Here is a 23,288-nt window from a genome sequence, read left to right as displayed (position 1 = left end):
ACCCAGCTGGTTCCAATTTCCTGCATTCGGCCTATATCCCTCTGAGCCCCACCCCTCCGTGTACCCATCCAAGTGCTTCATAACTGATACTTTTGTACCTGCCACAACCACTTCCTCTGGCAGCTCATTCCATATACTCACCACCCTCTGTGTGAAAATGTTGCCCCTCAGGTTCCTTTTAAATCTTTCCCCTCTCACCCTAAACCTATGCCCCATAGGTGTGGACTCCCCTACCCTGGGGAAAAGACTGATACAATCTTATGCCTCTCATAGTTTGAAACAGTTCCATAAGGTTGCCACTCATTCTCCTCTGTTCCAAGGAATAAAGACCTAGCCTGGCCAACTTCTCCCTATAACTCAGGCCTTCTAGTCCTGGCAACATCCTCATGAATCTCTTCTGCACTCTTCCCAGTTTAACCACGTCTTTCCTATAACAGGGTGACAAAAACTGTACACAGCACTCCAAGTGTAGCCTCACCAACAACTTATACAACAGCAACATAATGTCCCAACTCCTGTACTCAATGCCCTGACTGATGAAGGCCTGATAATGATATACTAAATGACTTTTTCACCACCCTGTCTACCTGTGAAGCCGCTTTCAATGAACTGTGCACTTATACTCCTAGGTCCCTCTGTTCCAGTACACTCCCTAGTGCCCAACCATTCACAATACAAGTCCTACGCTGGTTTGACTTTCCAAAATGCATCACCTTACACTTCTTTGTATTGAAATCCATTTGCCACTCCTCGACCCACTTCCCTAACTGATCAAGATCCCCCTGTAGTCTACAAAAAGCTTCTTCACTATCAACAACACCTCCCACTTTCGTGTAATCCGCAAACTTACTGATCAAGCCTTGTGCATTCACATCCAAATCATTCACATAAATAATGAATAACTAGGGTCCCAACACCGACCCCTGTGACACACCACTAGCCTCCATTCCAAGAAACAACCTTCAACTACCACCCTCCGTTTCCTACTTCCAAGCCAATTTTGAATCCACCTAACAAACACTCCCTGGATTCCATGGGATCTAATTTTCCAGACCAGCTTACCATGTCGAAGGCCTTGCTAAAGTCCAACTGGACAACATCCACTACCCTGTGCTCATCCACCTTTTTGGTTACCTCTTCAAAAAACCCTAAAAGGCTCGTCAAACGCTACTTTCCATGTGCAAAGCTGTGGTGACTCCTCCTAATCAGACTGTTTTTTCCAAATTCTGGGAGATCTTGTCCCTCACAATTCCCTCTAGTAACTTCCCCACCATTGATATCAGGCTGGCCAGCCTGTAGTTCCCTGGCCTGTCCTTGCTACCCTTCTTAAACAACGGAACAACATTAGCCACCTTCCAGTCTTCAGGAACTTCACCAGTGGTTAACGATGAAGCAAGTATCTCCGCAAGGGCCTCTGCAATTTCTTCTCTTGCCTCCCACAAAGTTTGAGGATGCACTTGGTCAGGCCGTGGGGATTTATCCACCTTAATGCACTGCAAGGCTGCAGGCACGTTCTCCCTGGTAATATGAATGTCCTCCAATACATCTCAGCTTGTTTCCCTTATCTCTTGAGCAACTATGATTTTCTCCTCAGTAAGCACCAAGGAGAAATATTCATTAGAAATCCCACCCATCTCCTGCGGCTTGAGACACAGGCAGCCCTGCTGATCTCTAAGGGGACTTACTCTCTCCCTAGCCACCTTTTCACTATTAATATAACCATAGAATCTCTTGGGATTTTCCTTAACCCTACCTGCCAGATCCATCTCATACTAGAGATGGATGCCAGTGCCAAAGTGCTCCCTGACTGCCACTTCAGTTACTTGCCCGACCTTGTTCCCTAAGAGGAGGTCCAGTATTGCACCATCCCACGTAGGGCTCTCTATATATTGACAGGAAATTTTCTTGGACACATTTCACAAATTCCACCCCGTCCAGGCCCTCAACACTCTGGGTAGTGCAGCCAATACCAGGGAAATTAAAATCTCCCACTAATACAACCCAATTATTCTTACAACTATGAGCAATCTCTCTATACACCTGCTCCTCAAGTTCCCGCTGACTACTGGGGGGTCTATAATACAGCTCCACTAGAGTGACCCTCCCCTTCTGTTTCTAAGTTCTACCCATATGGCCTCACTGGATGATCCCCCAAGAATATCATCTCTAAGTACTGCTGTTATGTCCTCCCTTATCAAAAAGGCAACACCCTCTCCTCACTGACATGTATTTCTGTCACACCTGTAGCATCTGTGTCCTGCAATATTGAGCTGCCAATCCTGCCCTTCTCTCAGCCATGTTTCTGTTGTGGATATAACATCCCAGTCCTCAGAACCAAATACAAACAGCTGTTTATTTTAAAAAAACACACTGTTCATACCCTCTGAGGGAAGATATTTCTCACTCTGCTAAATCAGGACGATGGACATGTTCCCTTCCACTCCACCCTCAATAACTGCTGGACTTAAGGTTTCAGCACATGATCCAGTGTCAATCGAGAGCAATATCTGCGATGGAAGCCATGGAAGGGCTGGGATGTCCATCCATTGTCCTCAACCAGCTCTTTAAAATAGCTCACTGAAATAGCTCCTAAAACTAGCAAAGGACCTAAACAACCAATATTGGACACTGTTGTTACATAGTGTCAGACCTGTGCCTACCAGAGCTGTACTCCAGTGTGTAATACAGTGTGCATTACAGTGACAGACCCATTCCATTCAGTAGTGTACAGGACTATTAGACAGTGACAGACTGGTTCCCACTGAAACTTTCCACCACTGTTATACAGTGACAGACCTGTTCCCATTAGTACTTTACACCGGTGTTACACTGCCTCGAGGCTCAATCTTCCAATGAGAGGCGAGCCCCTAGTTGCTCGGCAAGGCCCTTTCTGTCAGTGAGGTGCTGACCCCACCCTTGAATGGACTAGCAGGTTGGTGAGGCTGCTATGAAAAGCTGTTCCTGATCTGGAGCAGTCTTTCTGATAAATCTTTAGTTTCAGCTGGTTGCCTTTTATTAGTTGCACAAGTAATTTTGGAAAGTGACCAGCAGGCCTTTTGGGCAATTGATCTGGGAAACCTCCTCTGCTCAAGAGAAAACCTTGATCCACTGCAATTTGCCTACCGTCAAAACAGGTCTATGGTGGACGGCATCTCCCTGGCCCTACACCCATCTCTGGAGCATCTAGATAGTAAAGACTATTGTTTATTGACTACAGCTCCACCTTCATTACTATAATTCCAAGCAAACTCATCACCAAACTCCGAGACCTTGGACTCAACACCTTCCTTTGCAACTGGATCCTTGACTTCCTGACCAACAGACCGCAATGTAAGGATAGGCAGCAACACCCCGACACAATTATTCTCAACATCGGTGCCCCACAAGGCTGCATCCTCAGCCCCCTACTCTACTCCCTATACACTCACGACTGTGTGGCCAGATTCTGCTCTAACTCCATCTACAAGTTTGCAGATACCACTGTAGGAGGCCATACCTCAAATAACAATGAGTCGGAGTACAGGAAGGAGATAGAGAGCTTAGTGACATGGTGTTATGACAACAACCTTTCCCTCAATGTCAGCAAAAGAAAAGAGCTGGTTACTGACTTCAGGAAGGGGGGGGGGGGGTGGGGGGGGGTGCACATGGACCTATCTACATCAATGATGCTGAGCTCGAGAGGATTGAGAGCTTCAAGTTCCTAGGAGTGAATATCACCAATAACCTGCCCTGGTCCAACCACGTAGACCCCAGGTCTAAGAAAGTTCAATTGCGTCTCTACTTCCTCAGGAGGCTAAAGAAATTTGGCATGTCCCCTTTGACACTCACCAATTTTTATTGATGCACCATAGAAAGCACCCTATCTGCATGCATCATGGCTTGGTATGGCAATTGCTCTGCCCGGGACCACAAGAAACTGCAGAGGGTTATGGACACAGCTCGGCACATCACGGAAACCAGCCTCTCCTCCATGGACTCTGTCTATACTTCTCGCTGCCTCAGTAAAGCAGCCAGCATAATCAAAGACCCCACCCACCCCAGATAATCTCTCTTCTCCCCTTTCCCATCTGGCAGAAGATACAAAAGTCTGAAAGCACGTACCACCAGGCTCAAGGGCAGCTTCTATCCTGCTGTTATAAAACTATTGAACGGTTCCCTAATACGATAAGATAGAATCTTGACCTCACAATCTACCTCATTATGACCTTGCACCTTATTGTCTACCTGCACTGCATTTTCTCTGCAGCTGTGATACTTTACTCTGTATTCTGTATTGTCTTACCTTGTACTACCTCAATGCACTGTGTAATGGATTGATCTGTATGAATGGTATGCAAGGCAAGTTTTTCACTGTACCTCGGTAAATGTGATAATAATAAACGAGTTCCAATTCCATTTCCAATGATCGCAGCACACTCATATCTCAGCCTGTTGATAGCACTGTTGATCTCATAGTAACTCCACAGGCTGTTTAACTGCCATTCAGATTAAGTTGCAGCTGGGTGCCACATATCACTAAAGAGCACAGTGTCTTTAAATTTCCATATTCTGGAATGTGGGAGGAGTCTGATCATTATCAGTTATATATTTTTCAGCTGCAATAATGAAGGATTCATGCTTCCCCTGCCAGCCAGCTGGTGTTGTTATGCATCAGGAATGTTCTTGTTGTTACTGCCTGATCTTTAGCAGACACCATTTTCTCTGTTAGAGTGTGGTTGGCAGATATGCATCAGTTCAGCAGGCTTGCAAGAAATAAACAGAACTGTTCAAGATATAAATATTGGCGATAAGTGAAACTGTTCTTGAAGTTAGATGAATATACACGTCAGACAGGATCTAAGAGCAACTCTTTTCCAAGAAAAGGTGGGATTGGGGAGACAGAAAGTCTACAAACTGTGTGCCTGATAGAAAAAAATAAGAAAAGAAAAAATGACCACAAAAGGCTCGAATGCAGCATTCGACTCTCAAACCCAGACTCAGGAAGAATATTGCAAAATATTGCCTCATTTCTTTGTTGCAAACAAAATTGATGATGAGAATAAATTGGAGTTTATCTTAATCAGTGTTGTGGGAGCTCCTGCATACAGCTCGGTGAGTGACCTGGTAAAACCTGGTGTGCCTGGAGAAACCCGGTGATAAAATGTTGCAGGAAAAGGTGGATTTGATGAGGAATCGCTTTAACCAAAAGCCAAGCAAGATTATGCAGAGGTTTTAGTTGATCTCACCAAACAAAACAGTGGCTGAATTGAGGAAATTGAGCAAGCATGTAATTGCGGCAGTACGCTCACAGATCTGAAGGGACAGGTTAGTGTGCAGAATGATTCAGGTTAAGTTTCAAGTTTATTGTACATTGTCATAGGCATGCAGACACAGAGTACAAATACCATAAAAATTAGCTATTTTGTAGCAGCAGCGCAGTACATTACAAACATGACAAACATAAGTTAACATAAACTTAAATTAACATAAATTATACCTGACTTTCACAACAAAATAAAATAAAGGCATTAGTGCAAGTTGAGAGAGAAAAAGAAATATAGAAACAAAGAGGAATAGGAATGAATGGATTTAGAAGAAGTCGTTATCAGAGGTGAATCCCACCTTTGTAAAAAGCCCTGAAAATTGGAAATAAAAATATTCAGGACTTCCAAGTGAATCTGCTTGTTCTATGCCACAGTGTGCACAGGGACAAGCTGCAACATACACTGTCCCAAAGAAAACCCAAAGTCACTTTGAAATGTAAACAGAGGCTGTCACTGTAGGAAAGAGGAACAGCACCTCATAGTCCGCCAGGCTGGTCTACAAGCCGAAGGCATGGACATTGAGTTCTCCAATTTCCGGTAACCTGCTCCCTCTCTGTCCCTTTTCTCTCTCCTCCTTATCTACCCAGTTCGTCCTACATCCACCCCAGACCCCCATCACCCTGCTTCTTTCCCCTCTCCCACCCACTCTATCTGCCCACCCCCCACGTATTCCTTCCACTAATTCCCCTGCCCCCACTGTTCCCATCTGTCCTCCCCACCTTCCTCGCTTGATTCCATTCTCCACCTTCCGCTCCTATAAGATTCAAGTTCATTTGTTGTCACAGGCATACATGCACAGGGTATAAATGCCATGAAGTTTAGCTTTTGGCAGCAACACAGTACATGATATACATGACAAGCATAAGGTAACATAAACTTAAATTGACATAGATTATACAGAATTTACACTGCGCAAAAATAAACAGCAAGCTAACTATAACAGCACTAGTGCAAGAATCCTACCAACTTAGATAAGATTTCTTTATTAGTCACATGTACATCGAAACACACAGTGAAATACATCTTTTTACATAGTGTTCTGGGGGGTAGCCCACAAGTGTCGCCATGCTTCCAGCGCCAACGTAGCATGCCCACAACTTCCTAACCCGCACATCTTTGGAGTGTGGGAGGAAATCGGAGCACCCGGAGGAAAGCCACGCAGACACGGGGAGAACGTACAGACTCCTGACAGACAGTGGCCAGATTTGAACCCGGGTCACTGGCGCTGTAATGCGTTAAGCTAACCACTACACTACTGTGCCTGCCCTTAAATCGGTGTGCAAACATGCGAATGCCCTCAATTCCGTCCAAAGTGTGGCACTTGGCCCAGCATCGGTCCCTCCTGCATAGACTCAACTGTTACAAGCCAGGTTGCTATTTGGTGAATGTCCCTTTAAGGCACCTGGACAACAGTAGAGTAGTAGTGTGTGTGGTGTTATCAAGACAGGAAGACTATAACAATGTGCCAGCTGTTTTGCTCAGTGAGTCAGAGGGGGGAGAGAGAGGAAGAGAGAGAGAGAGAGAGAGAGAGAGAGAGAGAGAGTCACTGCAATCCACGTATGGATTTCTGGAGCAAACAAGCGGAGTCCACTTTGTCATTAACCTGTATTGGGAAACAGGTATTTCTGTGGGCGGCCACGTATTGAATGCCTTCGGGCTGGCAGATACTTCAGAACAAAGCAGTGGAGATCATTGGAGATTGAGGTGTCGCATGGGTTCCATCATGGAACATGAGGATTTCGTAATTTCTCTCTACATTCTCTCTACATTTTCTCTTCAGTCGGTGGTTTTGCAAAAGCCTTTGCTCACGTTTAATCTGATGACTTGCTGAACTGAACTTTGAGAACTATTCCTAGACTTGGAGTTTGGGAATTTGCCACACACACACTTTGAGTTTATTTGATTTGGGGTTAATGTTTAACATCTTACGTTTTTACTTTTCTTATTATCATGAGTAGTTATTAATAAAATAGTTTCTAACACTTATACGTGACTCAGTGTGTTTCTATTGTCACTGGTATATAACAAAATTGGGGGCTCATCCGGGATCGATCCCAAGATTGACGAGAGTGGTCCGAAATTGAACTCAAGACTGGTACGAGAGGTCTGGGTTTGAACTAATTGGGGCTTATTGGACAACTGATTGTTGGTCAGCCTGATAAAATTCTTTTTGATTGGTTTGTGTGTGTGGAAACCAGCAACAATGGATGTTGATACATTTTTGAAAAAGCCAACCCCTGTGGGATTGCAGGGGATGAGGAAGCATGAGTTGTTGAACATTGCTGCAGAGCTAAACCTTGAAACAGTAAAGCGGTCACTGAGAAAGGCAGATATTCAGAGATTGATAGCTGCCCATTATGTGGAGTTAGAGGTGTTTGGGGAGGACGTGTTAGAAAAGTTTCCTGGGAGTGAATCAGGGATTTCTGATGCCCAGGTGTAGCTAGCAAAGATAGAGGCTGAATGAGAGCAAACACAGCTGAAATTTGAGGATGAGGCAGAACAAAAAAGACTAGAGTTGGAACAAAAAAAGTTGCAGATAGAGGCTGATCTAGCAATGAAGAAGACAGAGATGGATCGGGAAGACAAGGAGAAACAGTGATGGCATAAATTAGAAATGAATCGTAGGGGTTCTGATTCTGATGATGCTTTTATAGCCAGTAGGGAGGTTCGATTAGTCCCTCCATTTGAGGAAGATCAGGTTGAGCACTATTTCCAACATTTTGAAAAAGTTGCTCAGAGTTCAAAGTGGCCACGGGAAAGATGTTCTCTTATGTTACAGAGTCTGATTAAAGGTAAAGCTCAACAGGCTTATTCTGCCTTGTCTGTAGGGAGGCGGCTGATTATACAAAGGTAAAACAAGCTGTGCTTAAAGCTTATGAATTAGTGCCTGAAGCTTACAGACAAAAATGTAGGGACCTGAAGAAGTCTGCAGACCAGACGTATATGGAATTTGCTACTGAAAAGAGTGTGTGTTTTGAACGATGGTGCATGTCTGAAAATATAGATGGGGATTATGATAAATTGACAGAATTGATTTTAGTGGAGGACTTTAAAAAGTGTGTCCCAGTTGAAATAACAACATATCTAAATGAGAAGGAGGTGGAAACTTTGTAAGAAACTGCTAGGTTGGCAGATGAGTATGCTTTAACCCATAAATCTAAATGGGGACAAATTAAGACCCTCCAAAAGAGTTATAAGGATAATCCAGGTAAACTGGAGATTAAATCGGGAAGTAGTCAAAAGGGGAAGGATGATTGGAAGCCAGTGCTGGAGAAACCTGCTGAGCGTACTTGTTATTATTATAAGAAACCTGGTCATGTGATAGCTAATTGTTCCCTCTTGAAGAAAAAGAAAGAAAAGGAGGCCGTGTTTGCAAGTAGTTAAACCTAAAAATCAGAAGGGTTTAGGACATGTTGTTAAAGATCAGTCCTTGCCAGAGGTAAATGCTGAAATGTTGGATGAGGTTAGAGACGAATTCCGTTCTTTTATGTCAGAGAGTTTTGTCTCACTGAATGTTGGGTCACCCCAAGTACCAGTGAAAATCCTTAGAGATACTGGGGCTTCCCAATCTATCTTGGTGGTCAGTGTTTTAAATTTTGGTGAGGAGACTGGTACTGGTGAGGTAAATCTAGTGCGAGGCATTGCAGGTGACACTGTGTCTGTACCTATGCACAAGGCTATTTTAAAATCAGAGTTAGTAGAAGGACCTGTTAAGATGGGGATATGACCGAGTTTACCAGTGGAAGGAGTTTCTTTGTTATTAGGGAATGACCTTGCAGGTGGAAAAATTGTCCCTGTGGTACAGCTAATGACCAAACCAATTATTGATGAGTCCAAGAACGATTCAGATGTTTATCCATCCTGTGCAGTGACTTGAGCTAGGGCTAAAGAATTAGCCAAGGCAGATAGTCCTGTGCAGTCTGATTTTGTTCCCTGTGACAGCCCTGAACAGGATGCAAGTTATGATGACTTGTCAGAGACTTTTCTGTCTTCACTTGAGGATCAAAATCCTTGTATTGAGTCCCAATATAGAGATTTGTCTCTATCCAAGGAAGAATTTATAATGGAGCAGACTAAAGACCTTGAGTTTACTGAATTGAGAGAAAAAGCCCTCTCAAGTGATGAGATTGAGAAGGTGTCAACTGGATATCATATCAAAAATGGAGTGTTAATGAGGAAGTGGAGACCTCCTGATCTTCCTGCCAGTGAGGAATGGGCAGTTATTCACCAGGTTGTGGTTCTTAAAGTTTATAGGAATGAGATTTTAAACCTGGCCCATAGTATCCCTTTAGGTGGTCATTTTGGTGTGAATAAAACTGTAAGAAAGATTTTGAAACAATTCTTTTGGTCTGATATGATGAAGGATGTTGTGATGTTTTGTAGAACTTGTCACACATGTCAGATGGTAGGTAAACCTAATCAAAATCCCCCTGTGGCTCCTCTGCGGCCTACTCCTGCCTTTGATGAACCCTTTTCTAAGGTGATTGTGGACTGTGTTGGCCCATCGCTGAAGTCTAAAGCTGGAAATCAGTATTTGTTAACCATCATGTGTGCAACTTCTAGATTTCCAGAGGCAATACCACTCAGAAATATTAAGGCCAAGACTGTGTCAAAAGATCTTTTAAAACTTTTCACTCAGTTAGAGGACCTTTAGAATTGCTAAGGGAACAATGGGTTAATGAAGAGATGCATTTGAATTTGTTGGGCTATGTTCAGAAATTTAAAAATCGGCTGCAGAAAGCTTGCCGGTTAACGAGAGAGAAATTAAAAACAAGCCAGATGAAAATGAAAACATATTTTGATAAACGTGCTCACTCAAGGACTTTTAAAATAGGTGATAAAGTGTTAGTGTTCTTTCCTATTCAAAACAATCCTCTCCAAGCCTGGTTTTATGGACCCTATGTAATTGAGTCTGAGATAAATGATTTAAATTATGTAATCAAAACACCTGATCAACAAAAACAAAAACGACTCTATAATGTAAACATGCTTAAACCTTATTATGAGAGAAATACAGTTGTGGCAATGGCTGATAATGTGGTTGTTGACCCAAAGATATCTGAAGTTGAGACTGGAGAAAGTCGGTTTAGATCAAACATTGTATCACCGAGGCTGGGAAACAAAAATGTTTTGGAAAGCATTGAAACAAAGTTGGAACATTTACAACCTTCGCAAAAACAACAGATGAAGCAATTAATTTTAAAATTTCAAAATTTGTTTCCGGATGTCCCAAAGATAACATCAATAGCTAACCCTGATGTTGATGTTGGGATTGCAAAGCCAATCAAACAACACCCATATCGAATGAATGTAGAAAAGAGCAAACCTGTTGACCAGGAAATTGATTATACGTTAGAGAATGAAATTATGAGATGTTCCACTTCAAAATGGAGTTCACCTTGTGTGATAGTGCCTAAACCCAATGGAAGTGTTAGGTTTTGCACTGATTATAGAAAAGTGAATGCTGTAACGAAGTCAGATGCTTACCCTATCCCTAGGGTGGATGATTGCATCGCCAGAGTTGGAAGGGCTAAATTTCTTACAAAGATTGACCTATTAAAAGGGTACTGGTGTGTCCCATTGACAGATAGAGGAAGGGAGATTTCTGCCTTTGCACACCTTCTGGATTGTATGAATACAATGTTTTGCCATTTGGAATGAAAAATGCTCCAGCAACATTTCAAAGAATGATTAATTCTGTAATTCAAAGGTTAAAACATACAGATGCCTATACTGACGACTTAGTTACAGGGAATGATACATGGGAAAATCATATCTCTGCTTTAGAAAGGTTGTTTGAAAGACTTTCCAAAGTCAACTTTACTGTTAACTTGGCTAAAAGTGAATTTGGCCATGCCGCTGTGACATATCTTGGTTATGTTGTAGGTCAAGGCAAGTTAGCTCCTGTTCAGGCAAAAGTTCAAGTGATTTCTGAGTTCCCCGCTCCAACAGGTACGAGGACTGTTAGAAGGTTTCTGGGAATGGTTGGATATTATCACAAATTTTGTAAAAATTTTGCTGATATTTCTCTTCCCTTAACTAATCTTCTGAAGAAGGGAGTGAAATTTGTTTGGACAGATCCTTGTCAAGAAGCATTTGAGAAACTGAAAGCCATTTTATGTTACCATCCTGTGCTCAAATCACCTGACTTTGAAAATCCATTTTCATTAGCAGTAGATGCCAGTGATGAAGCTGCAGGAGCTGTGTTGTTGCAGAAGGGTGACTGTGATGGTATTGACCATCCTGTAGCTTACTTTTCAAAGAAATTTAATGAGCATCAAAAGAATTATTCCACCATAGAGAAAGAAATACTGTTGCTTGTTTTAGCCTTGCAACATTTCAGTGTGTATGTTTGCACCGCTCAGAAACCATTGACTGTGTATACAGATCATAACCCATTGGTGTTTCTGAGCCGAGTGAAAAAGAAGAACAGAAGGCTGTTAAACTGGAGTTTGATTTTACAAGAATTTGATCTCATGATAACTCATGTTAAAGGCAAAGATAACATGATCGCTGATTGCCTTTCCTGGTGTTAAGTGAAAAAAATGTATCTTTACTAATGTGATTTTCTGTAATCATGTAGCATGGTGATTATAACGCATTGCTTTACTAACTGTATACACTTTTAAAAATGTTGCCTTTGCAGATTAAAATTGTTTTTTGGGGGGGAGGTGTTACGAGCCAGGTTGCTATTTGGTGAATGTCCCTTTAAGGCGCCTGGACAGTAGAGTAGTGGTGTGTGTGTGTGGTGTTAGCAAGACAGCAAGATTATAACAATGTGCTGGCGGTTTTGCTCAGTGAGTCAAAGAGAGAGACAGAGAGACTGACTGCTGGTCTCTGTATCAATGGATGAAGAACAATAGCTGTGTCTGTCACTACAATCCATGTATGGATTTTCGGAGCAAACAAGTGGAGTCCACTTTGTCGTTAACCTGTACTGGAAAACAGGTATTTCCATGGATGGCCACGTATTGAATGCCTTTGGGGTGGCAGACACTTCGGAACAAAGCAGTGGAGATCATCGGAGACTGAGGTGTCGTATGGTTTCCATCGTGGAACATGAGGATTTCGTAATTTCTCTCTACATTTTCGTTACGTTTTCTTTTCAAAATGTAGAGAGAAATTTTTGCAAAAGCCTTTGCTCACGTTTCACCTGATGACTTGCTGAACTGAACTTTGAGAACTAATCCTAGACTTGGAGTTTGGGAATTTGCCACACACACACTTTAAGTTTATTAGTTTTGGGGTTAATGTTTAACATCTAATGATTTTGCTTTTCTTATTATCACAAGTAGTTATTAATAAAATAGTTTCTAGCACTTATACATGACTCGGTGTGTTTCTATTGTTGCTGGTATGTAACACAACTACCAGTGGAGATCGGTCAGACTGAGACGGAAAAGTCAGCGCATGTGCTCGAGACCGGCACACTTTCCTCGGCCTTCAGCCCTTTTATTGCCTCCACCTATCACCTCCCAGCTTCTGTCACTAGTTCCACTCTCCCCTCCCCCATCTGCCTATCACCTCTCCTCACCTGGATCCACCTATCGCTTGCTACCTCTTGCTCTGTCCCTTCCCTCCACCATTTTATACTGGCTCCCTCCCCTCTATCTTTCAGTCCAGGTGAAGGGTCTCAACCCAAAACATCAACCGTCCATTTCCCTCCATAGATGCTGCCTGACCCACTGAGTTCCTCCAGCACCTTTTGTGTTGCTCCAGATTCCATCATCTGCAGTCTCTTGTGTCTCAAAGGTACATGCTGCCTGAATGCTGGTTCAAGCTAGGAGAATGTCACATATGTGTCTTAAAAGGCTATATCACCTGGGCTTTAAGGAATACACATGAAGTAAAGTTGATCAAATCAAGTTAAAACATAAGCAAAGGAGGCACACAAAATTTCTGGTTTCCACCAACTCCCACAAGGAGGGAGTTAATGAGGACTGGATTAGAGAGAGAGTGTTCATGATGTTCACATGAAGAGGACTGACTCAACAAAAGCAGAAGCACTGATTGTTTTGAATCAACTGGCACAACCCTAATCACTAGAGTTTAGTGACACTATGACAACTATGATCACTTTGCACTAAAATTGTTATTCTTTTTTGTTCTAATTATATTCTTTCTTGTAAAAATTGTGCTTAATTTATGTTTAATTTATGTTTTTCTTGTGAATGCTGCTTTTATGATGCTATGTGCCTGTGATGCTGCTGCAAGCAAGTTTTTCATTACACCTGGGCATACATGTGCTGGTGCACATGACAATAAACTTGACTTTGACTTTTGAGTTGGACACATGCTGCAGTGTTACTCTGATGAACCAGAGTGAATCCACAGCTGAGTGGCCAGGGAAGACTGTACCTAAATTGAAAATGGCACCGCTAAGCCAGTACATGTGATAGCAATCATGTAGTTTGAGTTACTGACATGGCAGTGAAATGCCTCAGCCTTCATTAAAATCTTCTCACAAGGAGTTGCTTCTGGACCAAAACTGTTGGGAAAAGATAAGATGAGAGAGATCCCCCTGGACTGGAACATTACAGAAGGTGCTGGGGGGGACACAAAGAGGTTTTCAAAGATGAGCTGGTCATGTTGAAGGGCACCCAAGCCAAAATTCATGATGATCCACCACAGTTCTTCAAGCCAAACTTCATGCCTTATTAGAAGCAGGAGTTGACAGAGTCAAAGAGCGATACAGGAGAAACAGCACAGAGACAGGCCCTTCGGCCCACCAAGTCTGCACTGACCATCAAACACCCATTTACACTAATCTAACATTAACTCCATTTAATATGGGCATGCAGCTCAAGACCACAGGTGGCTCGCTGGTCATTGAAAGATTCAGCTCATTGAGTTCCTCAGACAAGCCTTGGCAAGTCGTCTTCTACCTGTTGACACATTGGTTTTTGTGGAGGGGTTCTGTGATGTAACCTCACCTACTTGTTGTCCTCTCCTCGTCCTCCTCCTCCTCCTCTTCCTCCTCCACTTCTTCCTCAATCAAAGCTTCAATAACTTAGCACTCCACTGGGAAGTCTATTATCCAAATTTCCACACTCTGAGGACATGCTGCTGTGTCGGAATGGGTGTCCCAAAGCTTTCTCACCAGCTCAGCAGACTGAAAACGTGGATAGTAAATTGCAAAGAAACTCCTGATGAAACCAGAGCCCTGGAACTTGAAGAGAGCATTTCTGCCCCTCATTGTTGCCCAGTGATCTCGACCTTCTGATCAACTCAGATCTGGCTTGAAGACCGGACAATTTACCTACTGGGAGATTTAGGTGTCAAGTCAACATTCTCCTCAATCTGCAAAATAAAAGATATGGCCTGTATTTATACAGCATCTTCCCCAAACTCAGGATGCCCCAAATGCAGTCAATTCTTTACCCTGATATGAAACCCGAAAGTTTGTCACTGTTATAAAGTAGGAAATGCGACAGAGATTTTGCACTCAAGTTTGGTCCTGAGCTTTCACTCAGCTGTTTCCTGGCAGCTCTCCTCTCAGTGTCTCTTCCACTCACCAGGTTCTGTGCGAAATGCTGTGTTTCTCACTCACCTCATTTCCCAGTTTTCCTCTTCCCAATTCCTAATTCCCCAGTCACCATCTCCTTGACTCCCCACTTCTCCAGCCTTCATCACTTTGATTGTCAAACCCAGGTCTCAAGATTCCTAATCCTTTATTCCTCAGTCTCCTTCTCTGATAGAGCTCCATTCCACTGTTTTAGTCTCCATTATCTCCCAGTCTGGGGGTGGTAGCACTGGTAAAAGTGAATACTGCACCATCTTTGTGGAGATAGTTCTGTCCTCACAATGAGGACACCTCCATTGTATTGTGTAGAATTGCAAACATGCTAAATTGGATTGACTGGGAACAGCTCTGGCAGCTCAGTACTGTCCATGAGGTGGTGTGGACCATCAGCAGCAGAAGAAATAGGTGGCACCACGCTACCCGTAAACTCATGACTTGGCATATCCTTCACTCCAACATTATTTTTAAACCAGGGGATCAATCCTGGCTCAAAATAGGTCAAAGAAGGGCATGCTGAAAGCAGTGTAAGGCATGCCGAAAAATGATCAAATACTAGTTTAGTGAAGTTGCAGTATCGGACCACAGATGTATTGAAAAGTAAAAGCAGCATGCAACAGAACAGAGCTCACACCAATGGATCAGACTCAAGCTCCGTAGTCCAACCAAATCTAGTCATAAATGGTGGTGGATGATTCAGCAGCTAACAGGAGGAGGAGGCTCGAAGAATTCCCATCCTCAGTGAAAGCAGAGCCAGCATGCGAGTGCTAAAAAGAGGCTGAAGTATTCGCAGCCGCGCCCAGCAAGAAGTGACAAACTGACGATCGGTCTCAGCTTGCTGCTGAGGTCCCCAGCATCACAGAATCTTCTCTCCAGCCAATTTGATTCATTCTGTATCATGTCAAGAAACAGCTGAGTACAGTGGATACAGCAAAGGCTATGGCACCAAACAACATGCCAGCTATGGTGCTGAAGATATGCACTCCAGAATCAATTACGCCTCTGTCCAAACTGTTCCAGTCCAGGTACAACACACAATGTGGAAAATTGCACAGATACGTTGTGTTCACAAAGAGCAGAACAAACCCAATTTGGCTCATTTCCTCCCAAACAGCCCATATCCTGGAAATCATTATCGACCAGAATCTGGACCAACCTTATAAACACTGTATTGACCGGAGCAGGAGAGAGGCTGGGTCAGCAGTGGTAAGTGACTCATCTTCTGACAGCCCAAAGCCTTTCTACCATCTACAGGGTGCAAGTCAGGACCATGATGAAATACCTTCCACTTGCCTGGAAGGGTGCAGCACCAACAATTCCCAAGAAACTTGACACTGAGCAGGTCCAATCAACTCACTTGATTGGCGCCCCATCACTGCCCTAAACACTTACTCCTCCACCAATGGCACAGAGAAGCTGCAGTGTGTACTCTCTAAATTATGCACAGCAGTTACTTGCCCAGAGAACGTTTCGGAACTGCAACTTCTACCAGCAAGATGACCAAAGACAACATGTGCAAGGGAACACCACCACCTGCAGTTTCCCCTCCTAGTTCCCGAACATCCTGTCTTGGAAATACATCACACAATTTCATCATTGCTGATCCAAAATCTTAGACCTCCTTGCATAAGAGTATTGTGGGGGTACCTTCACCAGAAGGACTGCAGTGATTCAAAAAGGCAGCTCACCAACATGTTCTCAAAGGCAGTTAGGGATGGACAATATATCCTGACCTTTCCAGCAACAGCACATCCCAACGATGAATTAAAAAACAACATCCCTTGTCCTCCAGTCTCCCTCTCCCCTCATCCCCTATTCACCAATCTCCTCTCCCCGTGCAGCCCTGCTCAATCTCACACTCTTCACTGGCTCCCTTTCCTCTCTCGTCACCTCCTCTTTCCTCGGTCAGCCCAGCCCTAATTTCAGAGACCCCCTCGTTTAAAAGATTCCCGTCTGCAATCGAAGATGAGAGTGTCAGAGGCCCCCTTGTCCTGACCCCTCCTAACTCCCCTCCCTGTGGTCACTGCCTGCTGGGTTAGTGCTCACGATCTCTCTAAACCATGGCATCCACTAAGCAGTTATCAGATCGGCCAAGGAGGTGGGGAGAAGATAGGAGCAGGGTAGGGGAGATGGTGGGATGACTGCAGATTTAAATCCCTGATGTCCTGAGCTGCTTGAAGTGGTGCATGACGGTGACATATACTATTCTGGGAAACTTTGGTCCTTCCAGGATTGTTGGAATTATTATTCTATATCCAAATCTTAACCTTATAAGCTTGGCAGAAACACACTATGTAAAGGTTAAACTGAAAACTGGGAACATCTCACTGAGTAATCAGCAGCCTCCATGGATTTAGCATTCCTGGTTTTCATCGAACAAAGAACGACAGTATAGCACAGGAACAAGCCCTTCAGCCCATGATGTCTGTGCCAAACATGATGCTGAATTAAACTAAATCTCTTCTTCCTGTACATTATTGACATCCCTCCATTCCCTGCATATTCATGTGTCTATCTCACAGCCTCTTAAATGTCACTGTTGTATCTGCTTCCACCACTAACCCTGGCAGCCTGTTCCAGGCACCTACCACTCAGGAATGTGGAAGCTTTTTCATGACACAAACAATTTCCAGAGATGAAAATATCAGGCTTGTTCAGTTTCCAGTTTCACTTTCCAGCTCCACTCTCTGACAAATATTTGGTAGACCTCAGCTCTATCCAGGGACTATAAAAACAACTAGAACAACACCTTGCGCAGTTGCTCAGCTAACCAGCCATCTGAGGTACGGTTGGAATCCTGAGAGCATCATGAGGTGAGTAACATCTTCACTTTACAGAATGTTTGAAAATTCCAAGATATTGACAGTGACAATAGTGCAGATAACTGGATCAGTCAAATTAATGTGATCTGTCTGGATCTGCAGGCATCTGGGAAAAGGGTTTGTGGTCATTCAGGGTAAGGATTTGGGATCTGGCCCCAGGTTTCTGATCTGGGAAGTTTAGCTTGATCCTCGAATCTCAGACCACTGCGAGGTATTGGGAGTAGGATGGCCCCACAGTACGACAGAACTCTTTTGGGATCCCAGGATCTGATAATAATTTGAATCAAGCCCTGTGGTGCCAAGTCATTGAAGTAAAGGGAACTGATTAAGAGGGAGGAAAGCAAAACATTAAGGAGCAAGTCCTCCAAATGAATGACATGATTATCAGAGTATGCAATGAGGAACTGGCTTTTCATTGTCAAGAGCATTCAGTCAACTACAGGAACAGTGAATGATATATTAAAGTTTACGGATGTCACTGAATGACACAGTGAGCAGAGCAGATGGGGATTAACAACTACAAAGGGTCATTGGGGAAAAGGTGAGTGGGGAAAACTGTGGAAACTGGAGTTGAGTGTGGGAAAATATGGATAATGGTGAAAGAGCAGAGAAAGACAGGGAAATTATTAAATGCAGCAGGCAGATAACTCAAGTGACAAATGGAAATTTAGTGTTAATCTCAAGGGTGCTTGGAATCAAAACTGTTGTGCTACGTCTGTATAAACAACTGGAGGAGCTGTAGGGTTCATTCTGGGGACTACATTTCAGGTATTAGTCGCTGAGCTTGGAGATTTCTTAGAATGAGCCTGGGACTGAAAGCACTAAATCGTGAAGACAAGTTATGTAGATGGGCTGATATTCACTTAGATGTTTGAGATTACGGGGAAACCTTTCTCTGTAAAGGATTTGGTAGGGTCTACCGAGGGAACTCTCTGGTAGGGGATAATAATGATGGGCAATGCATACTGTAGGTGTGCAAGTCAGGGAAGAACTGACCAGCTACTGAGACAGAACAAGTGAGTACCAATAGGCTGCAGCACCTGCTTCTGTGCTGTTCAACTCTATAACTAGTGTAAATAATTGCTTTGTGTTCAATACTGACTTAGTGGGGTGAGTACCCTGTTTCCATGACTCCCTAACTCTACTTATAGGTACCTTGAGAAGCAGAGGGCTTAGTGGAATCATCATAATGCACTGGCCTCCAGCTCATTCACTGATATCTCACTGTCTGGGACAAACTCCAGCTTGTGTGTGTCCAGAATTGATTCCTTCATCTTTTTCTACTGTATGAGGGTGGCCCTAATTTTAACCCCCAGCCTGAATCAGATGTCCAGGATCGTGGATGGTGAGAAACTCCCATTCCATCCCTGGGCATTACTTATGCTTTTGATATTCAACTGTGGTGGAATGGACTGGGCTCTGCGTCCTCCGATTCTTCCTCCAATATTGTCACCTTGTTACTTGCTTTTAATGACTTGGGTTTTGGCTCCTAGTTAATGCATTCGACTTGACATCATATCAGTAATTGGCAATGAAAGTTTATTCTTCAGTAAAAGGATGTGGTACATTTACCATCCAGTGAAAGTTAACAATTTGGAGCATTCAATCACCTGTTCTGAATCGGGCTGTCATTATTACTAAATAGAACTTGCAATTTTCTTGCACTATGGGGGATCAGCTGCCTGCATCACATTCCCTGGAGGTAACTCACTCAGCTCTGTCATCCTGAAACGAAAACAGAAAATGCTGCAAACACTCAGCAGGTCAGGCAGCATCTATGGAAAAGGAGAGAGAGTTAATGTTTCAAGCCTGAGACCCTTCACCAGATCCCTGATGACTGAGTCTGAGCTACTGATCCAAGCTTATTATGCTCTTTCTTGGTTTACTCCTTTATGCTCCCGTGCACACACATAGGATTTATTTCCCTTATCCTTACTGCCCTACCTCAGCTGCCTCTTGTCTTTCCACTTCCAGGGTTCATTGTGGTTTTGCTGTTCCAACTGCAGGCCAGTAGTTTAGCTGAGCTTAGCACATTTCACAATTTGAAGGTTTCTTAACACAATGTAAACTAATCTGTGCTTGTTACCAATGACTAGCAAGTTCAAATTTAAGTTTTGATACAGAACACAATCAATCAGTGAAAAATATGGACATGATTTAGTCAGGTTATCATTATTATCTTACATTGATGGGGAAATACCTTTGACCTCTCACTCTGGATCTACCATTTAGTCAATATTATGAGCTTTCCTGAATCACAGGCATATTTTCAGATTTGGCCACGATCAGGCATTAGGTTCTTTTGGTCCATTTCATGTATTTGGAGGTTATCCTATTCCCTGTGTACCCAGTACTGCAGAGACGATTCAGTTGGTTACATGGGGTGTTTTGATGACATCTTGAACAGGTGGTTTTGCTTCCTCTTGGTTACAGCATTTTCATACTCTGAGTCTTGTTATCTGATGATGCGGTTTCAATTAGCTGGTGAGTCTATCCAGTCCCACTTAGGAGGGTTTGGCAGCTTGTCTGCCTCATCACAAGTTATCAGTTGTGTCTGAAATACAGAAGTCCTGATAACACAAAGGACAACATATGGAAACACATAGTCACCATTTTGCCTAACTTTCCCAGCTACTGGATCAGAACTTACCTGGTCCTTAATTGGGAAGGGTCCCTCCCACTTGGATGCCAATGTATGCTATTGCACCCCACAATCTAAAGCACATACAGTAGGCATTATCTAAACACGTTTATTTACAGCTGGCACTCATAAGACAACAATTTAATTGATGATATTTCCAGAACCAAGGCTCTCTTCCATTGGGTTTATTTCCATCTGATCAGATCAGGCAATGATGGAACTGTTCTGTACCCACCTCTACTTGTCTATGCACCGGCCCAGTTATTAAGAATTTGCTAATATTGTGAATCTGATCACAGAGCAGCCAGGATGGAGAATCTAATAAACGTAAATGGCATTTGACTTTAACATTTCTTGCAGCAACACACTGACAGATTCCTTGTTTGAGAAACTCTTCCAGCTTCAATGCCACTTCACACGGAGCCCACAGAAAGACAACATTGATCTGGACGATGTGAAGCTTAGGTTACAAGATTCTATAAGTCTTAGTGTAAAATATAAAGCCACATCCTACAACCATCTGGCTTTTGTAAACTGCCTGCAAGGCAACTATGAAGAAGCAATTCAAAACTTGAAGGAAGCTGAAAAGATTCGGAGGGAGAACCACAAAGATGAATTTGAAAGAAGAAGCATCATCACCTTTGGAAACTTTGCTTGGGTGCATTACCATATGGGACAACTGACCGAGGCCCAGTCCTACCTCAACAAGCTGGAGATGATCTGTAAACCGCTCACTGATGGCCCTCGCTATACAGCAATGATACCTGAAGTGTATGGGGAGAAGGGATGGTCATTGCTGAGTTCTGCTGCTGAATACTATGAGGAGGCAAAGGAATGTTTTGAAAAGGCTCTGGAGGAAGATCCTGATAACATGGAGTGGATCATGGGCTATGCCACTGCTCTGTTTCGTCTGGCATCATTTTCTGGTATCCCAGAGAATCAGGAGCAGAGTGAGTCAGTGAGACAGTTGCGTCGGGTGCTGGAGTTTGATCCAGATAACTCTGTGGCCATGGTGCTGTTGGCGCTAAAGCTGCAAGAGTTCAGTGAAGAGCAGGAAGCAAATGAATTAGTTGAACAAGCATTGCAGAAGACCCCCAATCTTCCATACGTGCTTTGCTATGCAGCGAAGTTTTACAGAAAAGGAGGCGCTGTTGGTAAAGCGATAGAGCTGTTGAAGAGAGCTTTAGAACGTACTCCAAACTCTGGCTTCTTACACCACCAATTAGGTGTGTGTTACAGGATCAATCTCTTCCTTCTGATCAAAAATCCAGGCTGTAGAGACCCTCAGAATGTTGCATTTTATCGAAAAGCTGAATTGATCAGACTGTGCGAGCATCACCTTGAAAGGGCAGTTGAACAAAAACAGTCATTTATTTTTGCAAAACTGGATTTTGCAATAGTCTGTTTAATGATTGGTGAATCACACAGGGCAGAGGAAATCTACAACAGTTTATTGCGCTTGGAAAATATTGGCCTTGATAATAAACAGAGACTTCACAGACACTGTGGATCATTTGAACTGCTTCACAAAAACTCTGAGTCAAATGCCATCGATCATTTTCTGAAAGGGCTTAAGCTCCGACATGGCACAAAAGATTGGAAAATCTGTTACAATAATTTGAGAGGGATTGCAAGAAAACAGATTGTCAGAAATGCAAGTAACAGTCAAGCCTTTGGTGTACTGGGGTCAGTGCACCAGCTGGCTGGGGAGAAGGATGAAGCTATTGAATGCTTTGAAAAGGCCTTGGAGTTTGATCCTGACAATGAAGAATATCTCAGTGCTCTTCGTGAATTACGCATTTCTATTTAGGCCAGAGATACCCAAACTGACCACGAGGCATTGTACGTTGTGGACATGTCCTTCCTCTATGATCTCCCTCCATTACAGAGTCTGACAGATGCTGTGCTCTATACATTAATGCACACAATTGAATTAATTTTCAGCAAGTTTTGGTCCAATTTCAATCTGAAGGCCATCAAAGTTGCAGTGTAGATGATGTGATAATTTCACGGGCACCTGACGCTGTGTCATGATCAGATGCACTGGTATGCATTCACAACTACAAATGCACAGTCCACTTACCCAATGAGTGCAGTTTCACATGGAGATGATGACTAATCCAATCTACCCTTTTTTGTGTGATTTGCATTGTTCCATCCAGTTTCTGGGCTGTCATGTCTGTGAATACATGGCTCCCAATGAAAGTGAAATTATTTAGAAAGTACTTGAATGAATGCAAAGTCCTACAAGCAGGAGAACTCAACAATGTCTCTTTTTGTCACCTGGATTGCAACAAATTATGTGGAATGCTTCATAATACAGTCAAAGATCACAGAAAACTCTCCACTCTGGACACTAATTTCTCTTGATTTTCTGAAACCTTTTGCACTAGCTGCTATTACTTCCATTCGAAGTACCTTTTGTTTGATACATTCCACATGAAATTTCCACCACTTGCAGCAAAATCTATGTGGCCCTGATTTACCTGCTGTATCGATGAACAGTAGCATTCCTAAAGAAAGGTTATTTGTCTTCTCTCCCAGATACAAGCCACCTGCTCTTTCCAAGTGACTTACAACTAAAGTAATGCTTTCTTTTTTTGTGTACGTATTCTCTGATTGGCATTGTTAACACGTTGTAGTATCAGAAAATTAATGTTAAAATAACCAATAAAAAGCTCTGGTTTTAATGCGTCATTCTCTGTGCCAATGCTGAAGAGAAATAGTTTCCTTGGTCCGCGCTATGGTGATAGAGAGAGTATAGGGGAGGAGGCTGAGAGGGGACCCAATAGACAAAATTACTAGATAGTAAGAAACGTTTCCCCATTGCAGATGTGTCTGAAACTACAAGGGGGAGGTTGAGGGTAAGGGGATACAGGCTTTGAGGTGATCAGAATAGGATTTATTTAGATAGTTGGCATCTGGGGTGCACTATCTGAGAAGGTGGTGAAGGCAGGTACTCTCACAACATTTAACAAGTATCTAGATTAGCTCTGGAATTG

General features: G+C 43.1%; 1 protein-coding gene across 1 annotated transcript; it reads left to right on the top strand.

The window, feature by feature from the left end:
• Window positions 1–20,617: 20,617 nt before the first annotated feature.
• LOC127576932 (interferon-induced protein with tetratricopeptide repeats 5-like) lies at window positions 20,618–22,096 on the top strand. The gene has a single exon (XM_052027756.1). The coding sequence runs from the start codon at window positions 20,618–20,620 to the stop codon at window positions 22,094–22,096; it is 1,479 nt and encodes a 492-aa protein (XP_051883716.1).
• Window positions 22,097–23,288: the final 1,192 nt, after the last annotated feature.

Source organism: Pristis pectinata, chromosome 12 (genome assembly GCF_009764475.1).
Source record: "Pristis pectinata isolate sPriPec2 chromosome 12, sPriPec2.1.pri, whole genome shotgun sequence".
Lineage (NCBI taxonomy): Eukaryota > Metazoa > Chordata > Chondrichthyes > Rhinopristiformes > Pristidae > Pristis > Pristis pectinata.
Note: the sequence above shows the minus strand (reverse complement) of the source record. Positions and strands in the feature narration are given on the sequence as shown.